The sequence below is a fragment of the Ursus americanus genome, chromosome 2 (genome assembly GCF_024610735.1).
Source record: "Ursus americanus isolate L20-20 chromosome 2, mUrsAme1.1.p, whole genome shotgun sequence".
NCBI lineage: Eukaryota > Metazoa > Chordata > Mammalia > Carnivora > Ursidae > Ursus > Ursus americanus.
In genome coordinates this window covers 51,526,402-51,547,178 of record NC_142128.1, presented here as the reverse complement: position 1 = coordinate 51,547,178, position 20,777 = coordinate 51,526,402, and the positions used below count along the sequence as shown (strand labels likewise).

At 54.5% G+C, this 20,777-nt stretch overlaps 1 protein-coding gene across 1 annotated transcript; it reads left to right on the top strand.

Moving 5' to 3' along the window:
- The first annotated feature begins 6,494 nt into the window (after positions 1 to 6,494).
- HLX (H2.0 like homeobox) lies at positions 6,495 to 13,166 on the top strand. The gene is made up of 4 exons (XM_045809704.2): positions 6,495 to 8,629; positions 9,390 to 9,569; positions 10,355 to 10,539; positions 12,330 to 13,166. The coding sequence occupies exons 1-4, from the start codon at positions 8,038 to 8,040 to the stop codon at positions 12,813 to 12,815; spliced, it is 1,443 nt and encodes a 480-aa protein (XP_045665660.1). The 5' UTR covers positions 6,495 to 8,037; the 3' UTR covers positions 12,816 to 13,166.
- The last annotated feature ends 7,611 nt before the right edge of the window (positions 13,167 to 20,777 follow it).

The following is a 20,777-nucleotide window of genomic DNA, read 5'->3' as shown; positions in this document are numbered from 1 at the left end:
GGTCTGGGACGGTTTTATTTATTTATTTTTATTATTATTTTTATAAATAATTTTGTTTTCTTTTTTTAAAAAAGATTTTATTTATTTATTTGAGAGAGAGAGAGGGAGAGCACAAGTGGGGGGAGGGGCAGAGGGAGAAGCAGTCTCCCCGCTGAGCAGGGAGCATGAGGCAGGGCTCGATGCCAGGACCCTGAGATCATGACCTGAGCAGACCGCAGAAGCTTAACCAACTGAGCCACCCAGGCACCCCTCTGTGACGTTTTAGGTTAAATATGCCCTACTTGTGTTTTATTTTCTAAAAAGTGAGGGTCTTGAAATACTGTTATGTGCCACACTTTGCCTTCCTTAACAGGCTAATGGCCTTCCCAACTCACCAAATCGTGCTTTTGTAAATATTTCTGTTTTGTAAATACTTTCTCCGTTTTGTAAATACTTCCGAACCTAATGGCTTATTTCAGTGTGCCTAATCACAGAGAAACACAGCCACCGGCCCTGAGCTCCAAAGTACAAACTCACACGCAGCCGATCACTTCGAAGAATCACACATTTTTTGTTGGCGTCTCCCATAAAGGAAGCAGTCCTGCAAGAGAAAAACCATAAAGCCGGGTGTTCAATCGGCACCAGGTTCTTCGTCTACGAATTTATGACTGAACACGGTTACATTTGTGTTCTAATCAGTACGTTCTTCAACAGGAACTGATGAAAGATGGTCTTTTCTACCTTTTTTTTTTTTAAGATTTTTTATTTTTATTTATGTGACAGAGAGACAGCCAGCGAGAGAGGGAACACAGCAGGGGAGTGGGAGAGGAAGAAGCAGGCTCTCAGCGGAGGAGCCCTACGTGGGACTCGATCCTGGAACGCCGGGATCATGCCCTGAGCCGAAGGCAGACGCTTTAACGACTGCGCCACCCAGGCGCCCCTCTACCTTCTAAGCATCTTTAAATTCCTCCCCTAATCTCTATCGATACCCGCCCCTCCGCTTTAGTTATGCTATCCCTATGTGTGGTGGGACCGAAGTTTCTGTAGCCGGGCTGAGCTGGCTTGACACTGGGTAGTAGGAGGATGCCAGTTCCACTGAAATCTTTCGTACACTCAGGCTTGTCTTTCTGCTTCTCTAAGACCCTGATTCTCTTTCAAGACCCCTCGAGGCTAGTATTATAAGCATTTGTAATACCTATGACTCAGACAAAAGATCTTCCAGCCAGAAATACCTGTATCTAAAAGAAGTAACTGTATAATGCAGTTATACTCTTTATATAACTATGAGCTTCAAAAGTGAAAGATCATTCTTACTGTGTAGTTCAACAGGGCATGGAAATCCTACAAAACTATTTGGGCTGCTGGGAGAAAGTGATTGGCAGAGCTCCAGCATGTAGAGTACCCATTTAGAGCACTTGTAGACAGACGGCAGACCTTAGAAAAACTGAAAGGCCATCCTCCCATCTCCCTCTTTAGTGCCCGGCAAGGGGTCCGTGTCCAATGCTCCCAAGCTGCTCCCTGGGCGCCCCCCAAAGGCCTGTGTCATTCATGCTCAGAACCTTCTCCTGGCTTCTCCTGGTCAAAATGGCTCATTGCCCTCAGGTATTAGCATCACGAGAATGGTCAGACACAGGAATTCATAATATGATGCCTCCTCTCCAAAGAAGGAATCCTCTAGGAGCAGAATTTCAGCTGCCTTGAGAGGAAGGGGAGAAAAACATTGTGAACCCAGGGTCTTCCTGATACGCATGGTCACAAATGCATGATGGAGTCACCAATCCGCCCTTGCTCGACAGTGTTCCCGTGCCAGCCTCCGGGCTAGACCCAGTTCCATCCTCCAGCCTCGGCCTGAAGCCAATGCACATTCTGCTGGAGGGCAAGAGTTTTTCCTCCAAATGAACCGTTTCCCCTAAAGAAATTGGCTAAGTGATAATGGCTCTGGCTGATGAGTCAGAAAATGCAGCCTCTGCTCTCGGCAACACCGTTTCCTAACGACGTAACCTCGGGCAAGCCACTTAACCTCTCTGAGGAACAGCATCCTAGACTCCAGTCGGGACAATAACACCTCCCCTGCACCCTTACAACTGGTTATTTTAAAGAACGAGGGAGATAATAAATGTGAACTGGCCTTGAGATCTGTAAAGTGTAAGATATTAGCACTGCAGGGTGACAGCTTCCCTCACCCGGTCCGGTTATTTCAAACACATAACACAAGATCTTTCCATATTGCTGGCAATATGGAAGGAAACAGCTGCTGGTCCAAGCCAATTTTAGAAAGCTGTGTTTTCGCAAAAGGAAGAGTCAACTTTGATCACAACAGCGGTGCTGGCACAGGACGGGCACTGCCAGACGACGATGTCGAGATGGCCCAGCAGGTGTCAGCAGAGAACCAAGTTTTGGTGTTCTGCCGTCTCACCGAGGGGTGGAGGGGACGCTGGGGCCGGGCGGCCGAGATGGGGCAGGCAGGGGTCTGCCGGTCCAATCCTGCTGGGGTGCAGATGGGCAGATTGGGACCAAGAGGTGGAGACAACCCTCCAGCTCTATGTACGGAGCTCTCGCTGGCTCCAGGATCCTCTCCCTTTCAAGGGTCCTTCCCATTCCTGAATTGGATGATTCCGTGTTCCTCTCTGCCGTCAGAACTGTGCTGTCACTTGGAAAACTTGTCTCAAAGGAAAGAAAGGTTTTGTTTGTTTGTTTAGAGAAATATAACTTTGGGAGAGGTGTCCTCTTTTCCTCTCAACACCAGAGTTGTTTTGAATGGATGATTTTCACCTACACTTCCTTCTCCTACCTTAATATTCAGCTCACTCAAACCCCAGCTATTGGGATGAGATAATTCAGATAACTCATCCAGCTTCCACAGGCTAATGCATTGAGAGCCGGCAAGTGCTGTTTCAGAAACCAAACAGAACCTGTTGAATGAAGTACCAAATCTTATGTGTTCAAGATGGCGTCTCATAGTTTATTCTCATGGGGACACGATTTCATTGCAGATACATGAGTCTGTATTATGGTTCGCCATGTTGAAATGGGTTCTACTATTAGGTTTTATGAGGTCTGAGGTCTTTTCTGGCTGAGTGTGGAGAAGGTGACTTGGAGAGACAGAGACGTATCTCTTTGAACAGGAGCAAACCCCAAACTGCTTGCTTGCCCTTCTGCCCAGTTTTTAAGACCCCCAGTAAGCACACAAGTGTGTGTGTGTGGGGGGGCATGGGAGTGGTACACGTGTATGAGGTGGTACACGTGTATGCAGTGGTACATCCTAGTAATGGAAGGAAGGACATAGGTGAGAAACTCTGTGAGAAGGAAGGGCAAACGGGATCAGACCTAGAAGGTTATCTAAGGCTCTGAAGCCAGATCTGTGGGCAGGAGGTCAAGGGCATGGCCGTGGTCACATAAAGAGTTGGCCACCTACAAGTCTGTCATACCCGGGGAATGAGAAAAAGGCAAAGGAAGAAATCAGTGGCTATGGACCTTGTGGTCCTACCACATTGTTATTTGCCTTTTCTACCCCATATCAAAGTCTAACTATCTTCAGAAGAACTCAGGAATCTTATTTAGTTCTGGAAGAACTAAAGTCTCCAGGAAAAGGGAGTTGGGGCCTGCTTAGAATAATCCAAAGGGTGTGTGTGTGTGTGTGTGTGTGTGTGTGTGTGTGTAGTCTCTAGAGTCCTAATCTCCAGTATCTAGCATCCACAAGGACCAGAACTCCCATATCCAGCACTAAATGTGAGCACTGAGCCCCGCAGTCTATAAATCTTGAGCTGGTGGAACGATAGCAGAATATATGCAGATTCCTGCATTACTGCAAATCTCTCACATCCTCAGCCGGGTAAGCTATGCTTCCTTCTCTTTCTGTGAATATTTAATTATTTCCTTCTTTTTCTTTGAAACCAGGAGGTACTGTGATTGAAATAATATTCAAAATAAAGGGGGGTGGGGGAGTCCCAAGTCCACAGAGCAACTGCCTTGCACATTATTTTGCCCAGCGTGTACAAGAAAGAAAAGAAAAGAAAAACAAGACCAGATAGCAGATCTGGACAGCTTAAGCCCTTGAGGAGTTGTGTTACTGCTAAACAAAGGTCAGCATTCACTCTCTTTGAGCCTTTATGCTCAATCGGTGTGTATCTGTGTCCTGGGATTTAGGACAAGAATTTGCACCGGTGATTTCAACAAGGGCAACCAAAGGGTAAGGGGACCCATCTTTTGCTTCAGTCAACGCATTAACCTCTGATTTAGGCTCCTTCTTTCAATCCTAGACCCCCATTAGCAAAACTGTTCCATTATAAAAGGGACCTTATCTGGCGTTGTCCATTCCCAGTGAAGCAGCTTTTGGCTGTGTCTACCCAGCAAAAGAGAAGCGGAGAGTGGAATGCATTAAAGACAGCCATCAGAATTGATCAGAAACCCCTGCTCTTGTGGCCTTTCAGTATCAACAACTACTTCTGTTGCTCTATTTTCAATTGTAATTTGCCAAAACCAGCTTTGCGGCCTCCGAAGAAATTGTCTTTACAGATGAGCTTCCTCAAAGACAGCGCAGCCACATTTAAGCTCAAGTTAATTCGGTTAAGTGAGGCCCTCTCTGCTCCTGCTGGAGCCCGGAGCGTGGTGGCTACCAGGCCCCGGGACGCCCTCGCCTCTGCCCCCAGGGCCTCCCCGCCCGTCTCAATTGCTCTGGACCAGTTCATTTCGCCACAGCTCAGAGCCGCTCGGAAAGCAAAGATTAAAGGGGAAAGTCGCAGCTGTATATTTATATTTTCATTGCTAGAAGGGAATTGATTTCCGCGCATTTATTTTGGTAGTTGTAATACACAAGGGCGGATTTGCGTCACCCGAGCAACTTGTCGGTGGAGATAAAGTTGCACAAATATTGAAAGGGGAAGTGCTAGGAGTCATTATAGAGTTTTTCTCCGGAAGAAATAAGGATTTCTGCAGTATCCTAAAATACTAAGGCCGCTTCTATTTTGAGACCAATCTCGCAGGCACATCCGCTCATTTAGTATGAGTTTGAGCCCATCAAAAAACAGGAGATGACCTGAACTCCGGCGAGCCCGGGGTTTCCTGCTGCTTTCTTGGCTCTGAGGGGTGGGCAGTAAGGAGGAGGGGAGTCAGCGGGCTCAGAAGAGGGCGAGGGGCCGGCAGCGGCGAGAGCTGATCCTGGGGAAGGGGTGTGTGTTGGGGGCGATGGGGGAAGCAGGGGGTCTTTCCACAGGTTTCCTTTTTTGCTTTTCCCTCCAGGAGCTCCGGGTAGGCCCGGGTGGCGCTGACGCGGTTGCAGTGGAGCCGAGGGCCTGGAAGAGCAGGGGGGCGCGCGCGAAGTTGCAATTTAGAACCAAGCCGCGGGCCTTTCGGGGACCCAGAGGAGCGCGCGGCGGGGGTAGGAGTCCTCCGGAAAACCCCGCTCCCGGGCCTCGTCTCCGCCCCACCTGCCCGCGCTCCCGGCCTCGAAATGCTGCAGATACGGGTCGTGGACGCCTCGGGACACCCGGAGGGCCCGCATTCCTCCTAGTCTGCACCCCGCGCCCACCCCGAGGGACGTGTCTGATAGGGGCAGGAGGCAGGGGTGAGGCCTAAATACGTCGCCTTTAGAACCTTGAGTTTGAACGTAGGCGCCGCTGTTTGAATGTTTGCAGTCAAATTGGAATTAGAAGTGACACTAGAAAAGAGAAGGAAAGGGGGTTTATGGCTGTCCCCACACACACTCTCGCTGGTGACTGTTCCTGGGAGCTGTGAAGGCCGCGCCCTTCCAGCCGAGTCTGGCCTCGATCCCCGGCCTCTGCCTGCAACACTGGGGCACTTCAAGGAGGGTCCAACGCCCCAAAGTGGCCCTATACCTGTCACCCCTTTGCCTCTGGCTAGAAACCGGACTGGTCTTCCTGATCTCTTGCCCCGGATGCCCGTGTCCGCAGGCGATCCAACCATCGCTGGAAATAACACCTCTGTCCTTGCAACAAGGAGCAAAGAACGAAAACCTTTTAGTAAAAGAGACCTAGAGAGGGAGAAAGACAGAGAGCCTATGGAGGCATGGCTAGAGGACAGGCAGGAGGGGATGTTCCAGAGCTGCCTGGCGGAAGTGATTGATCAGTGATTGATTACTTTCCAGGAGAAAGTCAAAAGCTTAAAATGACATCATCTGCAACAAGAGGCTAGAAACCACTAGAAATAAATTTAATTAGCCCAAATCCTGAATTTGACCTAGGCACGGCAAGTTCAGTTGCCTTTCTGGGTTGATTTGGTAAGATCTCTTAGTGCTGAAGTGAATTTAAAATGTCACAGAAGCTTTAATGCAACTGTATTCGAATATTTTTTGGGGGGGAGACATGCCGCAGAAGCACAGAAGTTCAATCAGGAGTTGCTTATTAGGGCAATCGAAAACAAAAGATTTCGTGGTTTCGTTATTGTTATTATTTTATTTTCTTCCTGAAAATGTGCAAGAAGAGCTCATCTGGGTGGCCTGTGGTTTGTTTGGGAGAGGGGTGGGGAAATCCATTCTGACTGTAATTTAAAAGAGAACGAATTCTTAAAATAGAGATGTTGATGTTGCAGAAAACCCCCACTACACCCACCCTACGCTCTAAAGACCCAAAGAACGAAGGGAAGGCGTTGGCCTCCGCTGCAGCTTCTTCTGCGACCAGGCCCAAGGGGCTCCTGGGGCAACAGTCACTGAATTGAAAGTAGCATTTAACCCCAAGGAAATGTGCTTTTGTGGGCACTTGCACAACAATGGACCCCACGTGATCTGGGGATGTGGTGGAGCTGGGAGGGTGACATTTCCTACAAGGTGCAGCAGAGGAGGGGACGCGCGTGCCGCTTTCCCGGGTTTCGGACGGCGGCCTGTTTTGTTGTCGTCTGAGGCTCGGGGGAGGGTTTGGCTGCGTCCAAGGGAGACGTTCGGAGACATCCATCTTATTTTGTTTGAAAAGTTACTCGTCCAAGCTGTCACTGTGTGACAGGTTGGACTAAAGCTAATTTGCGACCGCCCCTCCTCTCTTCCCTGAGGATCTCCGAGGCCCCGCGGCCGACGCGGTGCTAAATTGGGCGGGGACTTTGGACCCCAGCTTTCCCGCGCCAGAGCTCAGAGCCGAGCAGCTCTGGCAGCGGGAGCCCACGAAGGATGAGGACACCGACTTTCGGGATAAAGGCCGAGGGAAGAAAAATCAGGCCCGAGTGAAGTCAGGAGGAGGGAACCTAGGGGGCCGCCCCCGCGTTCCAGGAGGCGGGCTTTGCACCCGCGAAAACACACGGGAGCAACAGCTTCTCTGGGCAAGCGCTAGCGCTGGGAGCAACTCTCTACGCCCGAAGTCGGTTTGGAGCTGCAGAAGTTAGTGGAGGGTCAGAACTCCCCGGAGCCGCCGCCGGGGCTCCTACGCGCGGGACCCTGCTCGGCCCACGCGGCAGCAGCAAACACTTTGGCGTGGCCGGGGCGTGGCCGAAGAGGTGGGCCACGCCCCTCTTTCCCAATTCCCCTCCACTCCCCGCTCCCATTGGTCACGAGGATGGCCAATGAGCGCTCGGATCGAGGTCCTACCCTGGGTCTGACTCCGAAGCTCCTGCCAAAACTTTGGGAGTTTTTAGAGAGGAGTTTTTTTTTTTTTTCCCCCCTCTTATTACTTTTTTTTTTTTTTTTTAACTAACGGATTATTATTGTTGTTGTTTTAAATTTAGCTCTTAGGGCTTAGCTGTTTGGGTTTTCTTTCGGTGCCCGGCCCCTGTCTCCCCGGCTTCCCTGGCGTGTGCGGAGCCGCGGCCCCCGCCCGCCCAGCCGCTCCAGCGCCCCTCGCTCGCCTCCAGCCCGCGGGGAGCGCGGGCGCCGCGCCGCCTTTAAAGTGAGGCCAGGGGCCGAGGCTGTGACCGGTCGGGATCCGGGCCTCGCCTCTTCCCTCGGTGGCGCTAGGGCTCCCTGGCCTGTCTTCAGTGCGGACGGAGAAGCGAAAGCGGATCGTCCTCGGCTGGGCTGCCGCTGCCTCCGGGAGTCGGCGGGCTCCTCCCCGCGCACCCACCCACCCACTCGGCCGGGCCCGGCCCGGCCGCGGCGGCAGTTCGGCGCACCCAGCCAGAATGTTCGCCGCCGGGCTGGCTCCCTTCTACGCCTCCAACTTCAGCCTCTGGTCGGCCGCCTACTGCTCCTCGGCCGGCCCGGGCGGCTGCTCCTTCCCCCTGGATCCCGCCGCGGTCAAGAAACCCTCCTTCTGCATCGCAGACATCCTGCACGCCGGCGTGGGGGAGCCGGGGGCGGCCGCGGAGGGTCTGGCTGGGGCCTCGGCCGCCGCCCTCACCGCGCACTTGGGCTCGGCTCACCCGCACGCCTCTTTCCAAGCTACCGCCAGATCCCCGCTTCGACCCACCCCGGTGGTGGCGCCCTCCGAAGTCCCGGCTGGCTTCCCGCAGCGGCTGTCTCCGCTCTCAGCCGCCTACCACCACCATCACCCACAGCAACAGCAGCAGCAGCAGCCGCCACAGCAGCAACAGCCTCCGCCTCCACCCCGGGCTGGCGCCTTGCAGCCCCAGGTCTCCGGGGCGCGGGTGGTCCCGAACCCCCCGCATAGCGGCTCAGCCCCGGCCCCCTCTAGCAAGGACCTCAAATTTGGAATTGACCGCATTTTGTCTGCAGAATTTGACCCCAAAGTCAAGGAAGGCAACACGCTGAGAGGTAGGTCTTGGGCGAGAGGCTGCAGGCCTCTGACCATGGCCCTGGCGCACTCCCTGGTCCCCGGGCCCTTTGGGATTACTTTGAGTATTTGCACAATTAAGGACAAACCGGTAAAATGAGGGAGAAGAGGGTGAATTGTAAGAAGACTGTGAAACGCTAGGTTTAAAACTCACCTGCTTTGCGTTTAAAAAAAAAATGAGTCCAGGGATGCTTTAAAAACACGTCACGGAATCATTATTCGTAAAAATCGTTGGTGTAAATATTTGCTGAAATGACTATCATCTGTCTCTTGAATCACGTATCTAGAAAGAGAACTATATTAATTTGACAGGGAAAGCCCTTTTGGGGAACACATTCCCTTTCATTTATCTGATTTCTAGTGAAATTCCACTCAAGGAATGTAGATAAACAAAATAGACCCTGGGCTCCCAGGAGAAAGCAGAGTTGGGGCTCCTTCAGGGGGAGGGGGTAGGTCTGTGGAATTCTAGGCAGGCACCTGGAAGTGACTTCCTTTCGGCCGTTTTTTAATAAAGCCCTTCCTTGCTGTAAGTGTAGACGTGGACGTGTGGGCTACACGCAGGAACATTTTGCGCATCGCCCCTTGGCCACTGTCGGGAAAGAGGGGTTTTGGCGCGGAGACAAGGGTCTGTCGTGACTTTGCTCCAGGAAAACAGAATCGAGGGGGAGGGGAGGAACAACTCAGCCCGAGAGTGCGGCTTTGCCCCAGGTGTAACCAGCTCTTCTTTTCCCTCGTCTCCAGACCTCACGTCCCTGCTAACCAGCGGGCGACCCGCAGGGGTGCACCTCCCCGGCCTGCAGCCCTCCGCCGGCCAGTTCTTCGCGTCTCTAGATCCCATTAACGAGGCTTCTGCCATCCTGAGCCCCTTAAGCTCGAACCCGAGAAATTCAGTTCAGCATCAGTTTCAAGACACGTTTCCAGGTATGGAAACCCTCCCGAGCGACGGCCTAACGGGGCAGGTCGACTGACCCAAAACTCAGGACTGACGCCTCACGTGGCCACCGCGGTGCTGCAATCCCGGAGTTGGTGGCAGGAGGCTACCAAGTCCGGAGACAGAAACCGAAAGAGTTCTCAGATAGCTAGCTCACTCTTCGGTCGGCTCCCGGGGTAAGGGGGGTGGGGGACCTGGGGGTGCCGAGAAAGTACGCGCGTGGGCGGGCGGGGCGGGGTGGGGGTGAAGGGGTTTTCCCTAGTCGTTGCGCCAGAGAGTGGCTTGAAAATGCAGCAAGAGGTGTTGCTTTTTAACATGCACAGAGTTAGGAATGACCTCAAACCCTTTGCCCCAGGAAGTTCCGTCTATGCGCACGGTTGCAAGAAGGTGTACACACAGGCACACACGTGAGAGTCGAAGCTGTCATCCCTACATCCTTCAGGTGCAAGGGACAGTTTCGCCCCCTTTTCGCAGGCGCCAAAGGCCACGCGTTAGGTTTATGTTTTTTCTTTGGAATTCATCGACGAAGCGCCAGGCTTCTCCACGCCACACTCGCTTTAGGCCTTACGCCTGAAGTCTTAAGAGCTGTAGGATTTCTCTGTAGAGAGGCCATTCCGGCCAGCGTGAAGGGCTTTCTGAACTTTCTGAATGGGGGCCGACTGCTAAGGCAAAACAGTTTCGAGCAGCACGGTGCGTCCCGGGCCCGCAGACGGCGGACGCGGCACTAATGCGGCCCTCCTGTCTTTCTCTTGCTCCCGCTCCTGCCCGGTGGCAGGTCCCTACGCGGTGCTCACGAAGGACACCATGCCGCAGACCTACAAGCGGAAGCGCTCCTGGTCGCGGGCGGTCTTCTCCAACCTGCAGAGGAAAGGCCTGGAGAAGAGGTTTGAGATTCAGAAGTACGTGACGAAGCCGGACCGAAAGCAACTGGCCGCGATGCTAGGCCTCACCGACGCCCAGGTAAGTAGGCTCTGGCTCCCGCGCACAGCTCGCTCGCGGGGTGGGGGACAGCCGCGGCGCGGCCTAGCCCCAGGCCTCGGTCCACCCCGGCCCACTCTGCTTTTGCCGCGGAAACGCAAGGTCTCGAATTTCTCGGAGACATTGTAGGCGTCGAAACTTGAGGCAGGAGGAGAGGGGGATGGGGTGGGGAAGAAGGACGGAAAGCATAGCCCATCCCCAAAGATGTATGTCAACAAGCTTTGCATGTTTATTTTGGCCAACAGGCGAAAGAACCGCGGAGAAAGCAAATAGGCCGCAGCAGATAATAATTATGGACTCGACTTAGCGCAGTTCGCTGTAGGAGGCAGTTTATTTCAGAAGAGATAAAAATCCAAAGTCAAGAGATTGTTGTTGGGTTTTTTTTTTTTTCCCTCCTCCCGTCCTTCCTCCCTCCTCCTCCTTCTGCTGCCGCTGGATTGTGAAATCCCCATTTGTGAGGAAGTGAAAACATCATTTCAAACGGAATGACTTACCCCAGCAGGGCGAGGAGTGCACTCAGCAGCAGCCGAAGTCAGTCCGATTTTCTAACGGCACAAGCTCTCAAGAAAATCTCTGGTTGGGGGGGAGGGGATGGGGAGTGAAACAGAGAGAGAAAAAAAGATTTTCTTAAGCTTTCAGCAGGTTTTGCCTACTTGGATTTTTTTCAATGGCGAATCTATTGGGTTTGAACTCAGTTTCTCAATTCAATTTTTTGTTTCTTTTCTCGAATTCAAGAACTGGACTTGTTTTGGGTTTTGAAAATACAAGAGTCACCGTTCTTCCACACCCCATAGCAGTGACCTTTTCTCCCTGGGTGCTCAATGTTCTGAGTAGGGCAGAAGTCAAAGGCAGGCACCTTTTCATAGCTCTTTTAGGCTCCCCCCACCCCCCTTGTCTTTCTGTCCTCCATTACACAACTCCCCTCCCCAGCACACACTGGAAGAGCCCAGCCGTTTTCCACCAGCTGTGGATGTTATTTTTAAAAGGGAAGCTGGAACTTGTGTGAACAGCATTGGGTCCCCCAGGGGATTGTATATATTTATATAGATTCTCCACCCCATCCCTACCCCCTTCCTCCACTTTGCACAGGTTTAATTCCAGCATTTTCTAAGCCTGCAGAAGGATTAGTTTATCCCGGGCAGGGGCAGGGTCCTTATCAACTTCTGAGTACACACATGCCAAGGAAATGCTCCTTTACTGAAGGTCCAGCAGTGCCCCCACCCCACTGGGATTAACTCTTTGAACCCTCTTTCCCCTCTGTGCTTCCCACGGTTTCTCCTTAAGAAGAATTGCTTTAGTAGAAACTTGCTTTGGGTGGTGGGAGTAGAGGACGCGACCAGCTTAGCAGGAATTTTTAACATCGGTTCACCAAACCCTTGAAATCCTGGGTATATTTTTTCGGGGCCAGGTGTCCATAATTTAATCAGATTCTTGGGGAGTCTTGGCTCAAGTGGGGTTAAGAAGCACCAATTTAGAGCAGAAATCGTCCTTAGTTTGAGGGCGAGATGCAGGACTCCGCCTTTCAACAAGCATCCAGGTCCTTTCAGGATCAGGTCTGGAGGGCCATATTTTGAGAAACAGTCCTCGTGGGTTTCGTAGGCGAGGGTCCCCGGCGATGTGGTTGTTTCCCTGAGCCACCCCTCGGCCTCTGTGCCTGGCCCGTGGTGGAGGTGCGGGGGGCCGGGGCTCGACAGGCTGCACGCGAGTAGAGTGCCGCGAGCCCACGTCTTACCTCGGTGTCCCTTCTTGTCTTCCCACGTGCTGCGGCGCAGGTGAAGGTGTGGTTCCAGAACCGGCGGATGAAGTGGCGGCACTCCAAGGAGGCCCAGGCGCAGAAGGACAAGGACAAGGAGGCGGGCGAAAAGCCGTCGGGCGGAGGCGCGGCTGCGGACGGCGAGCAGGAGGAGCGGAGCCTCAGCCGCTCGGAGGGCGAGGCTGAGAGCGAGAGCAGCGACTCCGAGTCTCTGGACATGGCCCCCAGCGACACGGAGCGGACTGAGGGGGCCGAGCGGTCTCTGCACCAGACCACGGTCATCAAGGCGTCGGCCGCGGGCGCCCTCCTGCCGACCAGCGGCGGCGGGAGCGCGGGCAGCGGCGGCGTCGGCGGCAGTTTCAGCTTCGCCAGCCTCGGCGGCGGCGGCGGCGGCGCTGGTAGCGGGGGCGGCGGCCCCTCGGAGCTGCTGCCGGCGCCCCAGCCCACCCTCAGCGGCGCTCCGCAGAGCCCCGAGCCCGCCCAGGCACCGCTGGGCGGCCTGTAGACTGCGCGAGGCCGGACCCCGGGGCCCGCATGCCGCCCCCAGCCTCCCAGGGTGGGCTGGATTTGGCGCCTGCTTTGTGTTGGCAGTGGGGCCGGGGCCGGAGACGCCGCCGCGGAGCGCCCTTGCCCACGGTCCCACCTGCCCGTCGCTGCCGCGCTGGTGCCCAGAGCCCAGGGGGCTCAGAGCCCCAGCCCGAGACCCCGCGCCGGCCAAACACTTCTCCCCGGCCGCGAGCAGTTCACACTGTGAGGTGTTGGACGAAACAGTTCCTCCCCGCACTCGGGGTCGTGGCGCAAAGACGAGCTGCACTTAGGACGCCACAAACGTGTAAATAAAATGTTTACTACGGTTTGTAAAAGGCCGCTTGGCTTGCTGGGGCGGTGCGGTCGTTAAGGTCGGGGATCTCCCACCCGGACCTCAGGCTGGGGGCACCGTAGGTCACAGCAGCTGGAGGTGGGGCTAGTGCTTTTGGAGGAGGGAGTGCTGCAACCTCAGAGTCGCCTTGCTCCAGAGATCGGAGTCGGGGCTTAGAGTTCAGAGACCTCCTTGGCCATAGCCTGCGCTCCCTCGCCACCGAACCGGTGCTCCACGACCCTGAGTGTGGCCAGAAGGCAGAGAGCCAGCCACAGAATCCGTTAGGCCCGCGGGGCAGATGGCCTCCCCACCCTGAGTCAGGACGCTGTGAATGGGCGGGTGGCCTTTCCTTCACTGTCGATAATCCAGAGTTGGAGTGGAGAAGACGGTGATGCCTGCAGGGTCCATTTAGCCACAGTCGGTACTTAACAAGGTGGCCGCTCAGTGTCCGTAGTGGAGCTTTGAGGCAATTCCAACAGAAACTGTCCCTTGCTTGGGGATGGCTAAGGGGACAAGGTAGTGTCCTGGAGGAAAAGACAGAAAAATCACAGAAGTTAGGGTTGAAAAGCTGGGCCTGAGAAAACTCTAAAGGTGCCCAAACAACCATGGGGAGGGAGGTGACTTGTTCAAGGTCACACCCAGGCAAAGCCCAAACCAGAGCTGAGACCTGGCTCTCATTTGGCCAGTGATGGGTCTACAAAACGGCATCTCCCAACCCCATCCAGGAACACACAATCTTCCTTGCAGTTAGGCCCCTTCTGGTGCCCACTGTGTCCTTCCGCAGCCCCCACCGCCACCCCAAAGCAGCCAGGAGTTGAAAGGCAGTTTCCCCGTCACACTGCCTCTGAAATATCTGTTTTGCCTCCACGCTGCAACTGGAATGGGACATTTAAAGTTTTTTGTTTTGTTTTGTTTTTGAAAGGCTGGAAAGTCCAGCCTCTCTCCAAGACCTGTCCTCTCTTGGCTCTCCTTTCCTCAAAACGAAATGTCCAGAGTTTGTATAAAGCCCTTTTGGGAGATTTAAAAACACACAGACTGCTGACAAACCTGACCACACCGGGCTGTTTGGCACTGAACTCTGGCCAGGGCACCAGTCTTCTTACAGGCCCACCATCCATGTCAAGATCCGGTTCTCTGGTAGGGTGCTCCCTCAGAGATGCTCGGGTCAGCTAGCCCAGGACCCATCCCAGTCGCCTGGCTGGAGTGAGGAGGCTCCTAGCGGCTCCCTGATCTGGCTTAGCTCCTTCCCCATTTTGACTCATTGATTTGAGCACATTCAAAGAACTCCGTTTTAGAGTAGAGGCCCCAGATTGAGCCTTTGCTGGCCTGGTGCAGCACAGGGGTGCAAGGCTGACCATTCCCTGTCCCAGTCAACCTCCCAGCCTCCAAATGGAGCTGAACTCCTAGAGGAATGTGCATAGTGGGGGAGGGGAGTGGGAGCTACCAGGGTGGTCCAGTGTAGGAAAGAGAAGAGAGAGGTAGAGGGCTCTAGGAGGGACCTCAAGTTGAAAGGGAATGTGAGCCAGCTATTATCTTTAAATGGGCCCAGACTTTCTGGGCACAGCAGCCTCCACACCTGCTTGGGTTCTAGCCCTGGATGGGAGTGATTTCTCCACCATTCCACAGGCTCTGCTATCCAAATGGCAGGATTCTCTCTGTACCTCAATTTTGCCTTCATTATAGAGATTAGTTTCCTCAGACCCCTGAACTATTGAAATTCTGTAACCAGGACATCCCAAGAACATGGAATTTCGAGGCAGTTAAACCCAGGGCTGGCGATCCGGAGAATAACGTGGCAGCATGTATGTCTAGTAGAGGCGCTCGGCTGGGGAGGAGAACTGGGGAGGAGTTCATGCTTTAGGCACGCGGCAGCTACTCCCAAGGCCCTGGAGGTGCCCGCTACCCCAATTCCCCTCCGCATTTCTCCTCCTGGGGCCCGGGTTTACAAAGTAAAGGAAATAATCACCCAGGGACTGTAATGATATGATTTCAGGTACAGTTCGTCCTTAGCACGGCCAGGATCCACTAGGCCAGAGGGAGCAGCAGAGCTGGGGTACCGGCAGGGAAATGAGCTGGGGCGGGGGGAACCTGGGGATGCTCCTGGAGGGTTCGCAGGAGGCGCCCGTTCCTCCGCCACCCTCCACCTTTCCTTCTTGAACATTTCACCCTTGAAACTCCGGTGGGGCTTTGCCCTGGGCAGAGGAGTTCTTCCACATTTTCATCAGGAAAGGGGTGTAACAAGTCCAGGAGAAGTTCAAAGTTCATTTGGAAGAGGAGCGCCGCAGGACGAGGAGTCCTCTCTAGGCCGGCCTGCTGGCGGGGAGCGAAAACCGCATTTCGGGCCGGGTCCACTCATCCGGGGACTGCTCACTTGGCCCAGGGAGCGGGATTTTTCCGGGTGGCTCTCGATGCTCGCAAGAGCGGCCAGGGAAGCTAGAAACTCTTGAACGAAGCCCGAGATTTCTAAGGCGCCGAAGAGAAGGCCGAGCGCGCTAGATCCGCATACGCCAGGCCCGCCGAGGCCCGCCGGGCTGGGGCCTGGACGCCGCGGGGGGTGCGCGCGGGCCCCGGAGCGGAGCCGAGCCGCCACCCGCGCTTCCAGCCGCGTGCGGCCGAAGACTCGCCCTTCCCGAAAAGCAGCCGGAGCTCTGCCGGAGCCGGGTTCTGCCTCCCTCCGCAGTGGTCCCCGCGGCGCCGAGCCCTCGGAGCGAGGTTACCGAGGCGCAGCTCGGGCGTGCCGAGGGGTGGCGACCGCAGGTCTTGGGGGGACGCGAGGAGGCTAATACCCCCTCGGGGGCACGCGCGCGCACACCACAATTACACACGTCGGTCACACATCCACATGCTCACAGAGGCGCGCAGCCACGCAGACCCAGACACACACGAGAGACCAGGTTCACTGGCCATCTCAGCCTTTTCTGAGCAAAACCACATAAAGTTCTCCCTTCTCCAGACGGCAAGGCAGAGTGAGGAGCCTCACGCCGCCTTCTTCTGCCAGGGAGGGTGGGTGGGTGGGGCGCCCGTCTCCAGAAAAGTTTCCTTGCGCCAAGCCTCGCGGATCAAAGCACCGAAAGCCGGCGCGGCTCCATTCGACCGCGGCAGTCCGGGGCGGGCAGGGACCCGGAGGCCGCGAGTTGCTGGGAGTGCGGGGCCGTCACTGCCCTGTCCTCCCCCCACCCGGCGCCAAAACTGTCCGGCCCAGTGGTACTTCAAGGCCAAGTCTTGCCTCCAAGGGAGGCTCTGGCCCGCAGACCAGCCAAGGAACCAAGGAGATCTCCTTCTGTTCTCACCCCACTACCCCGCAAGGATTCGTGGGTACCGTGTGTGTGTTGGGGAAGGGGGCTTGCTCAGACTCCGGTTGTCACCAATCTCTCTGACTCCCTTCGCACCTCAGGGGGGACCAGTGGTTCTGGGATCTTTCCTGTGGCTGCTTCCTCCGGCTGGGGTCTGAAATGGGGTCTTGGCCGGGGTTCTGGTTTGAGGCCAGCGCGGAGCAGGTGAGCTCTGAGTGCCCAGCCCTCTGGTCTCTCCTGTTCTAGGTCCCGGAAGCCAATCTAACTGGAAGGTGACCCCAGATTCCCCTGCAGTCGGTCGCAGTCTCAGGGAACTTAAGGGTCCCCAGGGCGGGGCAGGAACCAGGACCTAGGGCAAGGAGCGGCGTGTATTATGGGGGAGTTTCGGACCTGAGTTTTAACCCGTGTGGCTTTAACCTGTTGAGTCTCAATCTATACCCGCATCAGACCCCGCTTCCCCTCAATCCGGTGCCGACCTCAAACAGACCCCCGCAGTGCGGGGCGGGAGGGGGGAGGGGGGAGGCGGGGCTGGGGCTGCTCTGGAGCTAGAAATGGGAAAGAGAGGCAGGAGGCTGAGGTCCACGCATCCTCCTCCCGGTTGCGCGCGGGTCTCCTCCACCTTAATCCTCCTTTGAGAAGGAAGAGCTGGTTGAAGAATTGAGAACTCGGCCCTCTCCATAGGACGTGGTGACACTGCTTTAAAGAGGGTGGAGAAGACCCCAAACACGCAAGGCCTTCGCATTTCCCCTTCTTTAGTGTTCAGGGAGGGGGGCTGCACACTCCATGGTCTTTGCAAAGACCCAAGTATTGGGTTTCCGAGGACTTGAACTGCAGGTATTCGGGCTAGGGGAGATACACCCCGATTTAATTGTGTTCATGCACGCGCCTGGCTCACCGTATTCCCTTCGAGGTTGTGAGGGGATTGGCCTGGTCCTAAAGACCAATGAACAGCCTTCTCCTCGGTTCTGGCCACACCCCCGGGTATTAAAACTTGCAGCGCACACCCCCCTGTAGCGGCCCTTTGGACTTCCAGACACAGGGCGCGGTGCACTTTCTAGGCTATTCCCTCATCCCCCCCATCTGAGTTCCAACAAACACAGTCTCCGAGCCTCCGACAGGTGAGCTCAGAGAATTGCTGGCCCTCGGGTCCCTTAGTTGTTCTGCCTTCTGTCATTCTAAGAATGAGCAAGGATGTCCTCACAGGTATGATTACTTCTGACTTCTTCATTTTAAGGACGGGGTAATGGAGGCTGGTTTCTTCACACTTGCCCAACGTCCCCTGGAGAGTGATGCCAGAACTCGGATAAGGCTGTGGGGTTAGTGCTTCCTGAGGTGCAAAAGGAGAGGGGTCCTCCGGGACACACTTGACCAACCAGATTCCGATCTGGATTGTTACAACTCAATGGCTTTTTAAAAAGGGCATAAGAGGTGTTGAGCCTTTGGGGGAACTGTGAGCTCCAGTTGGCCCACTAGCTCTTTCTCTCGGTAGTCCCTGAGAGGTGTCCCTCCAGGAGTCGCAGGCCTGGGCCTCTCCCGGGTTGATACCCCACTCTTCAGCCGGTGCCACTGCCACCATTAGCTTTGCTAATAAGTCTAAGGTCGGGACCACACCCTGCTCATGGGTTACAGCATCATCCTTGGTGTTTTTCCCCTCCGGTCAGTGATTGCTGACACATGGGATTCTGGGCAACACAAGGAGTTCGAGGCCTCCTCACTCTTGTCGGGCAAGGGCAACCGCTGCACTGGCTCCTTCAGTCTCCCCCTACCCTCAGTCCTAGTCCCAGCCAGCAGATACTGAGCCTTCCCCTTTGCACAGTCCTGGGTGACAGACCAGGAATAGAAGGCCATGGAGGTGACAGTGGCAACATCACCTGACCTATGCCCAGAGCTCAAGGCTTTGGTGACCCCAATGACTCTGGGGGCTGGGTATGAGAAGAGGCTGGCAGGTGGAGCTCGGAGTCGAGGGTGTGAGAAGGAGCATGCCTGACCCCAACCCAAGGAAGCCCAAGAAGCATTCATTCATTCATTCATTCATTCACCAATAACTAAATGTGAGACCTTGGGAAATATACCCATTTGGTTTCAGTTTCTTCATCTCTACAATAGGAGATAATCAAAGTCACCTAACTTAGACGCTGCTGTGAGAATTAATTGCATTATAAAGTGTAAAATGAGAATGTGGATGGCATACAATCAGCACCCTACGCTTATTATATTCCTCCTCCCTTCATTTATTAATTGCAGTATTTATTAACTTATTAGTATTTGCACAAGAGAAAAAAGTGCAAGAAAATCATTACTCTCCTAGAAATTAAATCCTTAGATGGGGGCTCATGAATTCAGGGCAGTCACAATGTCTCTCAGGGAAACCTTTTAAAGAGTAGACTGGAGTGTTTGGATAGCCTGTCCACAGAGGTCGAACTCCATGAGAAGCCCAGCGGGACTCCTTCCTCTCAGTCCCCTAGGCACTGCACCTAGCACCCTGTGCACACAGCAGGTGCCCAAGACAACGCTTGCCGATAAGGTTGGGAGTTTTCCTAGGGAGTTGAAAGGGGAAGGAGATAGAGTTTTCTGACACTTCAGGTTTGAGGGAAACTTAAGCAATTATCTGGGGTCCAAGGAGGGGAAACTACGTGCCCACTGCTGAGATCACGTCAGCACAAATGACATTTCAGGAGTTTTATTAAGTTCTTAACTAATCACATAGAGGGAGAGACTTCAAAACGGAAACAGGATATCAACTGTCCATTTAGCTGGGAAAAGGCACCCTCTGCTTCTTGACCGCAGGGTTGGGCTCTGCTTCCCGGTGGGAGTAATTCGAGCACCTAGCACAGCGCTTGGTACAGGGAAGGCGCCTCAAGAAGTGTTTATTGAATCAATGAGTAACACATTATTGTGGTCCTTGTGGTCATTTAGAGTCCCAGTGAATCCTCGGGAACAATGTGATTGGTGGTTAACATTGTAAACACAGGAAGAAGCTGGGCAACATGGCACGGGAAGTACTGAGTGGTGACCCCGGAGGAGCCGACTTGGAGGTCCCAAATCATCTGATGAGGATACACAAGGGTCCCCAGTACTAAGTCCATTGCACAGCAAGAAAATGAGTTCACAAGCAGCGTTCGATACAGATGACGCACGCGCTCATTCGCGCACTTTCATCTGTAGAACGTCGTGTGCAGGCGGGCATCGCTGGCCTCATTTTGTGCATTGAGTGACTGGTCCACAGTCATCTCGCTAGCAGTCAACGTAAGGAATGGGGCGGTAGTCAGAAACTTTGTGTGCTTCCCGGGGTGGCCGCCTCCGGGCGTTAAGATCAGTGCGAGTGTGTCTCTGCACAAGGGAGGGCAGCGAGCTGGCCGTGGTGATCTGCACCTTGCCGCTCCCTCTGCTGCACAAAAGCCTTGGTTAGTTTCACCGAGTTCCGGAGCTACCCTCACCCCCCACTCGCCTTCGGCGATTTCAGGGTCAGCAAATTTCAGCCGTGCTTTGATTTGTCAGGGCTGTTTGTTTTTGTTTGTCGGAATGAGGTGAAGAGTGCACCTCGCACTTTCCAGCACCTGATGCGAGCTCAAGAAATTAACCAATGAATGAATGAACGAACGAATGAATTAAGAACTGAATAGGATTCCTTATCTCGCAATCCCCACAGGCATCGGTTGGTCATCTGGCCATTTTCTGGATCCTTCTATGGAGAGAATCACAGGCCTCGCATGCCCGCCAAAGGAATGTCCCCGAGACTCGGTGCGGCCCGGCTCTCCCGCTCCCTGCGCAGACCGCGCTTGAAGCTTCAAGATTTAGGGGGGCGCCTGCTCCGCGCCCCGTTCACCACTCATTTGGGTTGTGGACGGTCCCAAGTTCTCTGTCTTCTCGGATCCCCAACCCGCCGGCCCAGCGCCCCGTCCAAGGTCAGCGAGGGCCCCCAGGCCGCGACCTCGCTGGGGTTGGTCCTGACATCAGCCCCGCATGGCTGGGCAGCGCCCAGAAAATCGTCCGGTAAGGATGCCTTGGGTCCTCCGCAGCGATCTAAGCCAAATCCCTTTGTTCTCATCTCCCTCAAGGTCCCTGCCTCCTCGGTTGACTTCTCTCCCTGAGTTTTGTGGTTTTGTGGTTGAAAAAATGGGCGAAAAACTAGAAACTTAAACTAAAGTTTTCTGCAGCACACAATTTAAAAAACTGAATGTCGACTGTAATGTAAATGTCCCCATTTCCTTCGCTCTCCACTCTTCCTTGTTCTCCTCGCGTTGGGCATCCCTACCCCTTCCCCTCCCTTTTTTTTGGTTTCCCCCTCTCCACTCCCTGTGCTGGGCTCTTCCCT

Coding starts and splice junctions, on each gene's coding strand:
- HLX (XM_045809704.2), top strand. CDS start 8,038: ATGTTCGCCGCCGGGCTGGCTCCCTTCTACGCCTCCAACTTCAGCCTC. Junction 9,570..10,354: donor GTTTCAAGACACGTTTCCAG/GTATGGAAACCC, acceptor GCCCGGTGGCAG/GTCCCTACGCGGTGCTCACG. Junction 10,540..12,329: donor TAGGCCTCACCGACGCCCAG/GTAAGTAGGCTC, acceptor GCTGCGGCGCAG/GTGAAGGTGTGGTTCCAGAA.